The following is a 16784-nucleotide window of genomic DNA, read 5'->3' as shown; positions in this document are numbered from 1 at the left end:
AAATGTTTGGTAGAATTCCCAGTGAAACCGTCTGGACCTAAGAGATTTCTTTTTTGGGTGTTTCACTTTACAAACTCAGTTTCTTTAATAGTTAACTAGGCTAGTCAAATGAGCTATTTTGTTTGGGGTGAGTTGTGATTGTGCCCTTTGAGGAATCGGTCCTTTTCAGGAAAGTTGCCATATTTATGTGTGTAGTGTTGTTCGTCATATATTCTCTTACTATCTTTTTGATGTTGTTTCATTCAGATATTGGTGGTTTGTGCCTTCACTCTTTTGTTGGTTAGTCTTACTAGAGGTTTGAGTTTTTTCAAAGAGCCATCCTTTATTTTTCTTATTTTTCCTGTAGTTGTCTGTTTTCACTTTTATTAATTTCTGTGCTTTACTTTACCTTTTTGTTTGCTTTTTTAGGTTTTATTTTTTATCTTCTCATTCTTGTTTCTTATGGTGGGAGTTTAGATTATTGATTGGAGACTTTTCCTCTTTTTTTAACATAAGGATTTTGTGCTGTAAATTTCCCTCTCAGCACTGATTTATCGGTGTCCCACAAATTTTGGCATTTTGTTTTACTTTGAGACTTCCCCTTTGTCTCATGGATTACTTAGGAATGTGTATGGAAAATTTGCTGTTATTTTTCTGTTACTAATTTCTAGCATGATTTCTTTGTGGTTAAAGAACATGCTTCGTGTTACTTCATTTAATTTTGGTGGTTTGTCTTGTGACCAAGAATATGGTCTGTATTGGTAAGAATTTCAGGGCCCAAAAGAAGGTGTATTGTGCTGTCGTTGGGTGAAAGGTTCTGAAATGTTGATAAGATCCTGTTATCTTTGCTAGTTTATGTTCTAGTTGTTTTCTTGGTTGTTGAGGGTGGGTCGTTGAAGTCTCTAACTGTAATTGTGCATTTGTCTATTTTTCCTTTTGGTTTTATCAGTTTTTACTGTTTTGCCAGTCTGTCATTTGGTGCAAACATGTTTGGGATTGCTCTGTTTTGATGGACTGATGCTTTTATTATTTTATAATTTCCATCTGTCTCTAGTAATATTTTTGCTCGGGGCTTTACTTTTTCTTTCTTTTTTTTTTTTTTTAAAGATTTTATTTTATTTATTTATTTGAGAGAGAGAGAGTGAATGAGAGACAGAGAGCACGAGAGGGAAGAGAGTCAGAGGGAGAAGCAGAACCCCTGCTGAGCAGGGAGCCCGATGTGGGACTCGATCCCGGGACTCCAGGATCATGACCTGAGCCGAAGGCAGTCGCTTAACCAACTGAGCCACCCAGGCGCCCCTGGGCTTTACTTTTTCTGACATTAATATAGCCACTCATGCTTTATTTTGACTAATGTTTACCTGGCATATAATTTTCCATCCTTTTACTTTCAACCTACTTATATTTGAGGTAAGTTTCTTGTAGTCAGCATATGGTTGGCTTATGTTTTTTATCCACTGTGCCAATCTCTGTCTTATGATTGATATATTTAGAACATTTATGTTCAGTGTAATGATTGACAAGTTAGGGCTTATATCTGCCATTTTCCTTTTTGATTGCTGTGTTGTTTCTTTGTTTTCTTTTTCCTGTTTTTCTGTGGGTTACTTGAACAATTTTTAGAATTCCATTTTGATTTACCTATGGTGTTTTTCCACTGTATCTCTTTGTATAGATGTTATTTAGCGGTAGTTCTAGATATGACATTATACATATGTGATTCATCACAGTATTCTGGTGTTGATATTTTATCAGTGTTAGTAAAGTGACGAATCAGTACCTCTTTACATCCCTTTACTCATCCTTACTGGTAAAGTAATTATCTTGTACAATTACATAAATATTTTAATTTTGCAAAAGTACATAAATATTTCCCTTACATATGACTAGAGTTACACATCAGACAGTGTTAATTTTTCTCTCTCTCAAACATAATCTAGAAAACTCAAAAGGAGAAGAAATGCCTATTATATTGACCCATGTTTTCACTATTTCTGTTGTTCTCTTATTTCTTGAAGTTCCTGAATTCCTTATTATTTCTGTTCTAAGAATTCCTTGCTATTCTTTTAGTGTAGGTCTGCTGAAAACAAATTCTCTTAGTTTTCTTTCGTCTTAGAAGGTCTTATTTCTCCTTCATTCCTGAAGGGTAATTTCACCAGATACACAATTTGGGGTTGACAGTCCTTTTTCTATTTTAAGCACTTGGAAAATGTTATGCTACTTCTTTCTGGCCTCCATGATTTCTGATGAGAAATCTGATGTCATTGGAATGTTTTCTTTTCCTGTGGGTAAGATGTCATTTCTCACTACTTACAAGCTTTTTTTCTTGTCTTTAGTTCAGTAGTTTGATTATTATGGGTCTTGACATAGATTTCTTTGGGTTTATACTCTTTGGGGTTCACGTAGCATATTGAATCTGCAAGTTTTATCTTTTGTCAAGTTAGGAGTTTTCAGCCATTATTTGTCTAAAACTTTTTGAGCCCCACCCTCTTTCATCTCTTCTAACACTCTCTCTGGAGACACCTTGTGAGATCTTTCTTGTGTCTCAAATGTCCTGAGTTTCTCCTCATTTGTTTTAAGTCCATTTTCTGTCCAGATTGGTTTCTGTTGTTCACTCTTCAAGTTCATTGATTTTTCCTTTGTCTCTTCTTTTCTGCCCCTGAACCCTATGCATTGTTTTCAAATCTCCATTATTGTATTTTTTAGTTTTAGAATTTCCATTTGGTTCTTCTTCATATTAGCTTTCTTTGCTGAAATAGCTGTTTGTTTGTTTTCATTTGCTTCAAGTATGTTTGTAATTGCCCATAGACCATTTTTATGATGGATATTAGAATCCTTGTCAGATAATTTCACCATATGCATCCTTCTGATGTTGGCATTTGTTGATTATTTTTCCTTCAGGAGTAGAGATTTTCCTGGCTTTTGGTATAATGAGTCCTTTTTTTTTTTAAATTGTATCCTGGACATTTTGGGTATTATGCTGGGAGGTTCTAGACTTTATTCAAATAATCTTCTGTTTTATCAGGCCTCCTCTGACACCCCATGGGACTGGGGGATAGGGAGGTGGGATGAGGTGGTGCTGCCTTGTTGCTGGCAGATGGGGTGAAAGCTGGGTTCCCTTTGACACCTGGGAGAAGAGGGTGCCCCCTTCACCGCTGGGCAGACATGGGGTCTGCGGTGCTGCGTGGGGCTCTGCTGATGTCCCCTTGTCTGGGGAGGGGAGGAATGCGTGTTTATTGCAGCCTCTGGCCTCCTGCAGTATGGCCTGGGGGGCCTTTACGTCTGGGTTCCTGTGAACCCAGTGGTAGGGATGGGCAGGAGGGCCTGGGCTGTTCTTGGGGCTCTCTTTGGTTTATGTCCGTGGTTTTTCTGGCTGCTGACTCTGGTACACAATTTGGGATAAATGAGGCTGAAGGAGCGCATTGGGAACTCCCTGTTGTGTGACCTCTGGGGTCTGGGTCCCTCCTGGTCTGCCTCCTTCTCCTCACCTTTCCCTCTGTCGTCTCCAGGGTTATACTTATGGGGGAGAGGGGGAGGGCGCCCTGTCTGCTCAAGTCTTGTTCTGGAACTGGCAGGAAGGAGTCATTTACCTTTGTTCTGTTTTTGTCTTTACTCTTTGTATTTGAAAGTCAGTCTTATTATTTATTTTTCCATTCACTAACAAGTTTTGGCTACAGGCCTCCCGTTTGGAGTGTAAAATTCAGGGTTTTATGTATTCACAAGGTAAATGCAGCCATCACCACGGGTAGGGTTGGAAGATTTTCTTCACCTCCGAGAGAGACCTAGCGCCCCGCCTCTCAGCACCTCCCGCACCTCATCTCTGGAGGTTTTCTTACTGCAGTGAGATATACTTAACAAAGCTAACTGTGTTTAGGGTACTTTTGACTTAATATATAACAAATCTCTAATTTCATATTTCAGAACTGTAAAGTGAGTAAAGTTTTATATCAAAATTATGGCTTTTCTAGTATTTCTGTTTTGGGAAATGTGTGCTGTAAATTAGAATACAGCTAAAAAAATAGATAAAAAAATAAAAAGTGCAAATTCAGTCTTCTATTTCCAATAACAAAAGTTTATATTATGGGGTCTTTTTCTTCCACATTGGCAATTGAAAGCTAATTAGTTGTTAGAAAAACAGCTTTGATATGGGCTTTTCTTGCTTTGTGAGCTTTAAAAGGCTTTTTCTTTGACCATATAAAAATGTCATTTTGTGTTCATAATGTATAAGGAATTGTAGTAATGTATTTTAAAGGTTTTCAGGTTTTCCTTGGAGTGAAACTACTTTTATTTCATTATAATCATGCTAGTTTAGGACACAATATATTTAACATGTAGTGATCATAAATTGTTACAACTGGTATAAAATTTTTCATCATTGGGTTTGTACTTTATGAAAATTTCAAGGGGACAAATTAGATATGATTTGAGTATGGTTAATACAGGAGGATGTTCTTGGTTTTTTTTGGGGAGGGGGTGGGTTTTTTTTTTTTTTTGGAAGTTGCTTGGTGAATGAAATGCTGTGTCCCACGCATAGTATTTAATAGTTCAGTAAGAGTGCAATTACTTGTTAAGATCATTTTCTGTGAACTAATGTGAGGCATTGATTTTCTTCTTGTAGTATGTATAGGTGGGTAAAAGTAAGGTATTTGTTAATTTGATATTTTTCATTTCTGTCTTTTAAATGGTACCCGTGTCATTCAAATTATCTTCACATTTGAAAAAAGAATGACTGACACTGGACATCATTCTGTTTATCCATGTCTATTAGTACCTATTCTTTGCTTCATGTTACAGTGTGGCTTTTGGCCCTGCCTAGAGTCATTTGCAATATTATAATGGTTAAACTTTAGTGTTTGAGAAGAGAGTCATGCTGAGAACAGATGGCTATTGTCTGATTATCTCTAAAATATTAGTGTGTTTCTTAACAGAGGCAACACAGTTTTTTTTATAGACACTCATTCTGAGTGTCTATACACAATTTTCTCTGAATCTTTAAAAATTTTACAATTATGATGATCTAAAAAAATGCCTTTACTCTAGTTATAAAGATGAAACTTCTTTTTTGTGTTTTCACAGCTGAAAAGGTTTTTTCAAGTACCAAATGATTCTTCCTTTGTTTTTTTTTTTTAAGATTTATTTATTTATTTGACAGAGAGTGAGAGAAAGAGAGAGCACAAGCAGGGGGAGGGGCAGAGGGAGAAGCGGACTCCCTGGGAGTCCAGTGTGGGACTCGATCCCAGGACCCTGGGATCACGACCTGAGCCGAAGGTAGACGCTAGTGACTGAGCCGCCCAGGTGCCGCTACCAAATGATTCTTTTTTTTTTTTTTTTTAAGATTTTATTTATTTATTTTGAGAGAGAGAGAATGAGAGACAGCGTGAGAGGGAAGAGGGTCAGAGGGAGAAGCAGACTCCCTGCTGAGAGGGAGCCCGATGTGGGACTCGATCCCGGGACTCCAGGATCATGACCTGAGCCGAAGGCAGTGGCTTAACCAACTGAGCCACCCAGGCGCCCCCAAATGATTCTTAAGATAGTGTTTATCAAAGTGCTCAGGCCCAGGACTCCTTGGAATCAGAGACATATTTTTAAGGATCTGTAGTTCACTCGAGTTCATGAAATTCTTTAAACCTGCCAGAACAGGTCTGTTTCACTGTATTTTCTACAGCTGACAGTATTAGCATGAAGATAGATTTGGTGATTGTGAACATCACAGTTTTGGGTATAACTGGGTCATGTGTCCTGAGCTAATCGGCCCACTTATGTTTTTAATTTCTGGATTGGCGTTTACATAATATTAGATATTGTCCCATTACTCTAATTTAGAAGCTTGTTTCGATTCATGTATAGTGTTGGTGTAATTTCTTATGTTAAGAAATTGGTATTGAGGTTTTTTACAGAACGCCGTGGAAGAGGAGTCGGTGGCTCCGAGGTTACTGTGTCCATAGTCCACATGGGGGGCATCTCCGGGCGTGGGCACTGACTGGCCCTTGCGCGTCTTGCTTGTTTTTATTGCTGAGGTCAAGGCGTGCTTTTCAGGCAATGTTCCTTTCCTTTTTTTTTTTTTACACAACTATTCTGCTGTTTAACTCCTCTGCTACTGTAGGAAGGGAAGAGTCCCAGTTTCCCAGTATACAGTTTGGCTGCTTATTAGTGACTCATCAGTGACACGCTTGAACTTGGAAGCTGTGTTTGATGAAGGAAACATACCCATTTCTTTATAGTACTTTGTTGCTTTGTTTTTCTACTCTATTAACATGTAGGCAAAGAGGGCAGTGTTTATTTTTCTTAAAGAAGGTTGAAGCATTAGGCATATTTTAAATGGTTTCTCCCCTTACTATCAGTTGGCTTCTCAGCAATGCTTCTCATCAAAATGGAAACAATAAGGCTGTTAGATACTTAATGTGAGTTTAAGCTAGTTATTGTATTGACCTACTTTTACTTAGATACATGTAAATTACGCACCTTCTAGTACTTGAGTGTTTTTTGTTGAAGGTTCCCAATTTTTCTAAACCTTTGGCAGCAGCTAAGAGAGTTGTCTCCGTTTCTTAGTGTGGCAGTACTCTTGGGCTTGGTATCATCTGTTCTGTCGTCTTTGTTCACATTGTTTTTACTCTTTTTAAAAATATGTTTCCAGAATTATACTTAATTGCTGGAAACGTTGATTTTTCTTGAGTGACAAACCAATTAAGTGTGTATGACACTAGGCAACAAAGACACTTAGGATTTTCTGCTTATCCTGTCTCTGAAAAAATCCATTATTCATCACCTTATTGTTTTTAAATACTGAGGTAAAATTTTCAATACAATAGGAAAATTGCTTTGGAAATGGAATAAATTGCTTGCCAGTTCAAAGGCTCCATCTCTGAAGTGGAGGTTACTAAACATGATGTTGCTTATGTTCATTATCTTTCAGACTCTTTGTACTACTTTTCTAGCATTAAACTTGATAAGATTGTGACTTTTGCTAAAATGCAGCACAATTGCTGAAAGAACTTAATGAAAAAGACTAAAAATCTCATTTTGTATACTATATTATAATATATTTAAGTGGCATTTTGAATTTTAATTGCATTTTGTATAAATATTCATTTTCTAGTTGACTGTTTTAAAAGAAGTGATCTTATGCAGAGAATGAGAAAAAAGGAATTTTTCTGAGGAAACCTATTACCTCTGTTTTAGGCCCGCTACCTCACAGCTGAGAGGAGCTTTTGTGTGAGCCCCTCAAATGACGAGTCTCCTGTTGTGGGGATGTTGTGTGGTGTGTGGATGGTGACTGGAGCGAGGGGACCCTGGGTGCTGGTCGGGGCGGGGACAGGTGCTGCCGCTCCTCCCTGTGACTCTCGGAAGGCCCTCCCTCCGCCTTACTACTGTCAGCGACAGCGTGTGGGTGTCCGACACCCGGGACCGGGTCTCATCACTGGAACTAAAGTCTTCCGTGCTTTTTGGGTAGACTTCTAAGCAGCACAGCACAGTAATGGTCATCTTGGTAGATCAATCTTGTGTACATTTTTCATGTTTTCAAATATTTGTTTTCATGGATAATTAGAACCTGTGGTTAAAGTTACTCACATTACAAAAAAGGGCTGTCAGGGCATTTTCACAAACTGTCCTCCATAAAAGTTCACACTCTTGCTAGCCATTTAAGAGTGCTTCGTTAGGGGTTGGGCGCCTGGGTGGCTCAGATGGTTGAGCGTCTGCCTTCGGCTCAGGTCATGATCCCAGGGTCCTGGGATCGAGTCCCGCATCGGGCTCCCTGCTCCTTGGGAGCCTGCTTCTCCCTCTGCTTCTCTCTCTCTCTCTCTCCCTCTGTCTCTCATGAATAAATAAATAAAATCTTTAAAAAAAAAAAAATGCTTCGTTAGCCAAGACTGTTAAGAATGCTAAGGGTGAAGAATTTTTTTCATTTGTTTTAATTTGCGTGTTTTAGAAGTTCTCTTGGAAACAAAAATGACTCCTAGTCTTAAAACCTTCCACTGACTTCCCTTCCCCTGAGAGTTAAAGTGAGACTCCTTATCCTGGCAGGCCGTGCCCACGGGACTCAGCCCTGCCCACCCCTTCAGCCGCATCCGATGGCCCTCCCGTGCCTTGCCCACTCCAGCTGCCCCGGCTTTCTCTCCAGTCCTGAGCCTCAAGGCTCCGCAGCCCCTTCCAGGTCTCCCAAGACCTTCTGTGGTTGGTTCCTTTCATGCAGGTGTCTCCTCTTGAGACTCGGCTTCCTTCTGGCCCTCGCGCCTTCTGTATTAGAGTCTTCCCAGCACGTCTCCCTTTGCAAGTAGGCAGCCCGCTTCTTGTGCTTGTCCTCCTCGGGACAGCGCTCGCCCAGGGCGGTCCCTCAGGTGTGTGTGGGAAGGGTTAGAGTTCCTAATGTGGCTGCACATAGTTCTCGAAGTACAGCTGTATTTCTTTTGTTATGAATTGTCTTTGCTCATCTGTCATTCAGTGTTTGCTTTTTTTTTTAAAGATTTTATTTATTTCTTTGACAGAGATAGAGAGAGAGCACAAGTAGGCAGAGAGGCAGGCAGAGGGAGAGGGAGAAGCAGGCTCTCCACTGAGCAGGGAGCCCGATGCGGGACTCGATCCCGGGACTCCAGGATCATGACCTGAGCCGAAGGCAGTCGCTTAACCAACTGAGCCACCCAGGCCCCCCACTTGTGTTTGGATTCTTGACAGCTAGGCACCTGTTTCAAAAAATAAAGTTTCAAGAAGGTGGAGGCTTCTGGAATCTTGCCTTCTGACCTTTTCACAGAATCCTAGTAAGCAAAGGACTGCCTGGCACCGTCACTGCATATACCCACACATGCACACGCCCCCACACACATGCAGGTGTGTGAACACCCACATCCACAGATTCCCTGAAGGACTGCTAAGTTGGCGCATATAAAGCTCGTTTATGTACTCTGCACTGTGTGTATACTTCATATACGTTTAAAGCTTGTTATGTACTGTAGAAGATGTATTTCAATAACATCTTAGAGCAGAATGGAAATAATTCTGTTCTTGGATATTCCTGATCATCTGGAGTAGCACTCACCATTGTCATTTTTTTTTTTAAGGATTTTATTTATTTGAGAGGGAGAGACACCGTGAGAGAGGGCACACAAGCAGGGGGAGTGGGTGAGGGAGAAGCAGGCTTCCCACAGAGCAGGGAGTCTGATGCGGGGCTCGATCCCAGAATCCTGGGGTCATGACCTGAGCCCAAGGCAGACGCTTAACAACTGAGCCACCCAGGCGCCCCTCATTTGGTTATATCTTTTTAATTTCTTTTAATTTGGAGAAATCTTTGTGGTGGTTTTCTTTCTTTTCATGTGGCATTTTTGAAGAGTCCAGGCTGGTGGTTTGTAGTGTCTGGATTAGTACCTCCTGGAGTTGGGTGTAGTGCTCTTATTTTTTGCACTTCCCGTCACGTGAAAATTAGCCCCAGAGCAGTGCTTCTCAAGCAGCAGAGTGTGAGGGCTCTTGATACCAACTGTAGGCTACTTCCAGAAGTTTCTTGTTTCTGGGGGTGGCTCCAAGAATTTCTGGGGACTGCACTTTGAGAACCACTGCTCTGGGATTGAGTAAATACGGTAAATGTGTACATGTGTTGGCAGGAATGCTGGATCTGCTGCTTCTTGTATCACACCAGCAGGCAGACATCAGGTTGTCCTGTGGTGACTGGTTCTGAGTGTGAGTTCTAGCTTAAGGTGCTGATCTCTGTAGAATTTCTGCTGTTCGTAAGTTTCCATTTGCAGTTGTGAAGAATTGGATGATTCTCCAGCATCGTGACAGTTTTGTTCCCAAATGGTGCTTCCCAAATTTGTTCCCAAATTCCCCCCCCCAGGTATTAGTGGATTTTCCAAATATCTTTCTGTTACTGATTTATTTTTAAAGATTTTATTTGAGAGAGAGTGAGAGAAAGAGAGCATGAGCAGGGAGAGAGTGGCAGAGGGAGAAGCAGACTCCCCGCTGAGCAGAGAGCTTGATCCCAGGACCCTGGGATCACGACCTGAGCTGTATGCAGACGCTTAACTGGCTGAGTCACCTAGGTGCCCCTGATTTTTTTTTTTTTAAGATTTATTTATTTGTTTCAGAGAGAGAGAGTGCAAGCATGAGTGGGGGGAAGGGAAGAGGGAGAAGCAGACTCCCCACTGAGCATGGAGCCAGAAGCAGGACTCGATCCCAGGACCCTAAGATCATGACCTGAGCTGAGGCAGACCCTTAAGCACCTGAGCCATCCAAGCGTCCCTTTCTGTTACTGATTTTTAAAAGAAATTCCTTTATGGGGCGCCTGGGTGGCTCAGTCGTTAAGCATCTGCCTTCAGCTCAGGTCATGATCTCAGGGTCCTGGCATCGAGCCCCACATCGGGCTCCCTGCTCAGCGGGGAGTCTGCTTCTCTCTCTCTCCCACTCCCCCTGCTTGTGTTCCCTCTCTCGCTGTGTCTCTCTCTGTGAAATAAATAAATAAAATCTTTATTAAAAAAAAAGAAAGAAATTCCTTTACGGTAAGAGAACATACTTTGTCTAATTTCAGTTCTTTTGAATTTGTTAGTTTGTGTTATGGCCCAGGATGTGGTCCATGGGGATGAGTGTTCATTGTGCACTTGATGAGAACATTCTGCCGTACAGGGTAGAGTGCCAGGGTAGGTTGGCTGACAGTGCTGACCATGTCTTTCTGTCCTTTCTGATACTGTTTCTTCCATTAATTACTGAGAGAGGAGTTACGAAGTCTTCCGGCAGTATTATGGATTTGTTTCTTTCTCCTTTTACTTACATATTTCATACTTTGTGTACTTTGAAACTGGTGGTAGGTGCATGCACATTTATGATTGTTAGAGCTTATGGGTGATTTGATCTTTTATCATTATATAATGTTCTTCTTTATCCTGGGCAGTTCTTTCATTTTATTTTTTTGATGTCTTTGTCTTATAGTAGCTACTTTTTTTCCTTTGAACGAGTGTTTGTATCATACCTTCTTCCATCTTTTTACTTTTAATCTTTTAACATTATATGCCATTATATTTCAAGTATTTTTATTTTTTTGTCGGTAGTGATTTTTGTCCTCCAGGTGACATTTGGTGACATCTGGACACATTTTTATTGTCACGACTGGGGGAATGCTGCTCCTGGCATCAAATGCGTAGTGGCCTGGTTTGCTGTTGAACGCTCCACAATGCACAGGACAGCTCCGTCAACAGAATTCTGAGACCCAGAATGTTAATGGTACCGCTGTTGAGAAGCTCCACGCTAAGGATTGCAATATACATAGCTAACTTTTCACTGTTCATATTTTACACTTAATGTAAGCTATGGAATCGCCTGCTTCTTACAGGTTAGCCGCCATATCAATTCACACCTTTCTACACTGAAAACTTCACCAGATGATGTGACAGCTTTTGCTTTCAATAGTCATACACGTTTTAAAGAATTTTGTGTTCTTTATTTCCAAAAATCCAAGTTTCCTGATGGTATCATTTTTCTTCGTCTTGAAACTTTCTTTAGCTTTCTTTTGTATGAGGTCAGATGGTAACATACCCTCCAAGTTTTATCTTTCATCTGAGAATGTTTTTGTTCTGCCTTCATTCCTGGAGGATCTTTTTGCTGGATATAGAATTCTGGGTTGAGCCTTTTTCCCTTTCAGCACTTAGACATGGAGTTCCTGTCCTCTGGCCTCATCTCTCTCCATGAGAAGTCCATGGGCATTTGAATTGATGGGCTTCTACATGTAATGAGTTGTTTTCTTCTGGCTCCTTCCAAGAATTTTTCCTTCATCTTTGCTTCGAGTAGTTTGATTAGTGTGCTTTTTGTGATTTCCTTTGACTTTATCCTGTTTCAGCTTGCTGTTGTCTTTAAGTAGATTGTAGTATTGTCTGGCACTCATTTATGCTGTCGTTGTGGGCTTGGTTGGTTTTATTTGTCTTGTATAAAGTCTGTGGACTTCAGAGGGTGCGAGGGGAAATTGCAGTTTCAGTGACTACCATCATGTCCCGGGGACACACAGGTCTGTGCTCTGATTTTTACAATTGAGGTGAATACCTACCACAGAGGTTTGATGTAAAAATCAAATAAGATAGCATTCGTGGGCTCTGCATTATACTTTCTGATGAATTCTTGGTTCTCAAAGTAAGCTTTTAGTTTTAAAATGTAAATATGTCTGTGATTGAGGAGAGATAAAATGGGAACTTGATACAGTAGGCTCCCTGTTTTTGGAATCAGAAGAGAATTATTGAACTCTGAAAGGGATGCTGGTTGTGGAGGAAATTATTTCATTGAATAGAAAATTTAGAAAAGGGAATAACAGAGACAGAGAGTAAGTGTAAGTGGGACATAGCATCCTTGCTGCGTATATCAAATCTGATAACAAACCAAGGGACCGTGTTCCCACCTTTCAAAAGAAGATACTTACATAGTTCAAAAGTCACTTGCACGACTTTGATTGATGGATGTAAAGTTGGGCACATTTTACATCCAGTCAATCTGTAGCAGAGTATTTAGATATGACCTGGAAGTATACATTTTTTGCTAATATTTCGGGTGATTGTTTTTATATTCCTGAATTGAACACCATGAGTGGGTGGTACTGTTGAGCTGACTGTTCACACCAGTGGCTTTGTGGAGGGCTCCCCTTCTAGCGTGGTCATGTTCGCTTCCTTGGGCAGCCTGTTCCTTTCCTTCTGACCCTGGCTAAATACATTTTTTGTAAAGGAAAGTAGCATCCCTTATTTATAATGGTTTGCCTCCGCTGTAGACAGCTTAGTTTGAAGAAAAAAGAAAAATGTGGTTAGTAGAATGGGACCAGCTCTTGTCTTAAATAATACCCTTACTGGTGACAGAAGCCTGCTTGGCCTGCCTCAGCATTCTCTCCTTACCTCTGACCAGGTACCAGCTGGAAGATGAGTCTGCCCATTTGGATGAAATGCCATTAATGATGTCTGAAGAAGGCTTCGAGAATGATGAAAGTGATTACCACACGTTACCACGAGCTAGGATCACACAGAGAAGAAGAGGACTAGAGTGGTTTGTCTGTGGAGGATGGAAGTTCCTCTGCACCAGGTTTGTGATCTCTTGCTGCCTAATTTCCTATGCTCTCAGGTATACAGTTAAGGTATTTAGAAGCTCGGCTTCTAACATACTTATTTTTATATCAAATAAAGAAGACACTCTCAATGAAATGACATAATGGAAAGTGTTAAACATTAGTCAAAACCAAACATTGCTAATCAGAAAAGGACAGAATGCCAAGTTGACTTTCTTTTTTAAAGATTTTATTTATTGGTCAGGGAGACAGAGAGCACAAGCAGGGGGAGCGGCAGAGGGACAAGCGGACTCCCCGCTGAGCAAGGAGCCTGATGTGGGGCTCGATCCCAGGACCCTGGGATCATGACCTTGAGCTGAAGGCAGACGCTTAATCGACGGAACCACCCAGGCGTCCTCAAGTTCACTTTTTTTATGCGACATTTAGATGTTTAGAAAATGGAGAAAGATTAGTGGTTTTGTATTGATTGCATGGTAGAGTCAATTCTGGTCACTGTGTCAGCATTTGTAAACGGTGCTCTCTTCCATCTTCGGTCCTGCTCTCATCCAGAAAGGCAGGTAGGGGCCTGTAAAATGCAGTTTAATAATACTGTAACTCTGTGTATTATTTGACTCAAATGCTTTGACTTGGAAGAAGATTCTTCAGTAAATTTAACCAGAAAGAAACAAAGGTAAGACCTGCTCATATTTAAACAAGTTCACTGGTGGTTGAGATAAACTTCATCAGCTGTGCTCACCCTTGACTTTAGAGGCGGGTCTGTGAAACCACACTCTGTGTCTAGGACACTTGGCCATTGACTGTCCTCCAGCCCTAGGGACGGGTAGAGCAAGATTTCAGCTGACTGATGCCAACATAACTTGAGTGGGGTATGTCGAATAAATTACTGCTTTGATAGTCTTTCTGCTCTTTAAAGTTTGTGGTCAGTGCCTTTCTTGACCATCATGAACTTAGATCCCTTTGACCATAAAAGAGATACAAGTAATTGTAGAAAGATATCTTATTTATCATCCTCATTATCTCTTTAGAAGTTTGTAAAAAGATGTTTTTACAACCAATTTGATTTTGGGGTCGGCTCACATAGTGGTATTCAAACAGTGGTGTGTGGACTCCCAGGGACTCTGAGGAATCCCTCAAAGAGATCGACCACGCAGAATCGGGAAGTGAGCCTGAGCAGGATTTAGGCTTATCACCCCCTCTCAGCTTCCAATTAGTGTCTGTCTTTATCTTTCCTGTATATTGTAAGCTTTTCATATGAAGAAGGAATTTCATGGCTAAACAAGGTTTTAGAAATCACTGACTTGTGTTACTAATTTTTAATGAGTGAGACAGTTTTTTCAAAAAACATTTTCTAGGTTAAATAGCCAATATTCCTGGAGTATTCTTTGGGGGTACTTAACCTTGTCTAGACTTAATTCCTTTTAACAGTTGCAGGGCTATGCAGAATTGTTTTTTCTTGTGTCCCTTGTGATGCTTTGTGCTTTTCAAGGGGTTTATCTACTTTCAAATATATAAATTCCTGTAATATAAAATGTATGAGGTTCTGGAGGGATGTCACATTTTATTATTCCTGATATTGTTAATTTATCTCTCCCTTTTCCCTGTTAATCTTGATAGGAGGTTATCAGTTCTTTTCAAAGAGCCAAACTTCTGGTGTTGTCTTTGCTTTTGAAATTTTAAACTTTTATCATGAAATAAATCCAGACTTGAAATAAATTCACTTTTATCTTGAAATAAATCCAAACTTATAGAAAAGTTGCAAGAATTCCTCCTCTGCCCTTTGCCTAAGATCACTAATGTTTAATCTTTTGCCACATTTATTGACCATTCTCTTTATATCTCACTGTTATTTTCAGAGTGATTTCAGACGAGGTTGCTTGTTACTTCACTCCTCTTTGATCTTAGTGTTCAGTGCATGTTTCTTAGGAAGAGGCTATTTTCGTACATGGCCACCAGGCAGTTGCCACGTTCAGGAGATTTTGCTCTGACACAGCTCTGTCTCCTGCCCACAGAGCACCCTTCCTCTCTAGGCTGGCCTGGCATTTAGGTGGCCATCTCCATGAGTCATCTCCATGAATCTGGAGCCACTCTTGCCCTAACTTTGTCTTGCATTCCATTGATGTTTATGGGAACTACACAACAGGTATTTTGTAGAACATTTCAGATTTTGGTTTGTCTGAGGTCTCCTCGCCATTAGATTCAGGTTAAACATTCTCTGGGACACTGTATGAGTGACACCGTGTCCCTCTTAGGATGTCTGCTTCCTGTGTCATTGAAGTCTGGTCTGCCCTTAATTTTTTTCATACTGAGTTTAACTTGCCTTTCTTTTTCTGGCTTCGTTAGATGGATTCTCAGGTCACCAGCATTGTACTTTTTTCTTTTTTAAAAATAGATGCATTTCAGTTTTGACAGATGATATTATTATTATTTAGTTCAAAATATTTTGATTTACATTGTCATTTCTGCTTTAGTTAATGTTCAATTTAGAACCATGCTGATTAATTTCCAGTCAGGAATTTTCCTGATTATCTTTTTGTAATTGACTGTTATCTTTTTTTTTTAAAGATTTTATTTTTTATTTGAGAGAGAGAAAGTGAGAGCAAGAGAGAGAGAGCACAAGCGGTGGGATGGGCAGAGGGAGAGGGAGAAGCAGACTCCCTGGTGAGCTGGGAGACTGGAGACACTGGGGCTGGATCCCAGGGTCCTGAGATCATGATCTGAGTTGAAGTCAGACGCTTCATGGACTGAGCCACCCCGGTGCCATGTGATCGACTTTATCTTAATTCCACTGTGGCCCGAGAACATACTTGGGATTTTTTTCTTTCAGTCTCTGTAATGTGTTGAGACTTACTTTATGATTCATCGTATATGGGCAGTGTTAGTCAATTTTCTGTGTGTATTTGAAAAGAATTTGTACTTTTTTGTTGACTGTGTTGCTGTGTTGCTTTTTTTTTTTTAAAAAGATTTTATCCATTTATTTGATTAATTTGTTAATAGTCTTGTTTGAATCTTCTGTATTCATATTCGAAGTTTACTTATCAGTTACTGAGACACTTGTGTGAGTCTCAACATCTTTGAGGATGTGTCTACTGCTTTAAATTATGTCAGTTTTGCTTTATATATTTTAGAGTATGTTATTAGATGATGCGAGTGTAGGGTTACTAACTCACTGTTGGATTGATCTTTATCTGATAATATTTCTTCTCTGTGGGCTCATAATGTCTATCTTCAATAAAATGATACCAGCTTTATTTTTATTTCTTTATTTTAATTCCAGTTAGTTGACATACGGCATTATATTAGCTTCAGGTTTCCATACGTCACCCTGTGCTTAACACAAGTGCCCTCCTCCATCCCCTTCACCTGTGTCCCTCCCCCACCCACCTCCCTCTGGTGAGCGTCAGTCTGTCCTCTGTTATTAAGACTTGTTTCTTGGTTTGTCTCTCTCTTTTGCTCTCTCTCTCTCTCCCAGCTTTCTTTGATTAGTATTTGCATGGTATATAATTTTCATCCTTTTACTTTGTTTTATTTAAAAAAAAAAAAACTTTTCTGGGGGCGCCTGGGTGGCTCAGTTGGTTAAGCATCTGCTTTCAGCTCATGTCATGATCCCAGGGTTCTGGGATCAAGTCCCACATCAGGAGCCTGCTTCTCCCTCTACCCGTGCCCCTCTCCCCTGCTCCTGCTCTCTCACTCCCCCCTCTCTCTCAATAAATAAAATCTTAAAAAAAAAAACCTTTTCTTTTGAAATAATTGTAGCTTTACAGGAAATTGCAAACTTAGTATACAGGGGTCCTGCTTA

The 16784-nt window shown here is 40.3% G+C and overlaps 1 protein-coding gene across 5 annotated transcripts in view; it reads left to right on the top strand.

The window, feature by feature from the left end:
• ATP9B (ATPase phospholipid transporting 9B) overlaps window positions 1-16784 on the top strand; it is a 247254-nt gene that overhangs the window by 4654 nt on the left and 225816 nt on the right. For 3 of the 5 annotated variants that reach the window (XM_088019563.1, XM_088019561.1, XM_088019562.1), the window contains exon 2: window positions 12832-13005. In XM_088019563.1, the coding sequence (XP_087875689.1) occupies window positions 12832-13005 (174 nt within the window). Of the gene's footprint in view, window positions 1-8684; window positions 8730-12831; window positions 13006-16784 lie in introns of those variants that run through there. The other 2 variants (XM_088019565.1, XM_088019564.1) reach the window with 2 other exon arrangements.

The sequence above is a fragment of the Eumetopias jubatus genome, unplaced genomic scaffold (genome assembly GCF_037043125.1).
Source record: "Eumetopias jubatus isolate StellerSeaLion01/CBP00866 unplaced genomic scaffold, mEumJub1_p1.0 scaffold_16, whole genome shotgun sequence".
Taxonomy (NCBI): Eukaryota; Metazoa; Chordata; class Mammalia; order Carnivora; family Otariidae; genus Eumetopias; species Eumetopias jubatus.
Note: the sequence above shows the minus strand (reverse complement) of the source record. Positions and strands in the feature narration are given on the sequence as shown.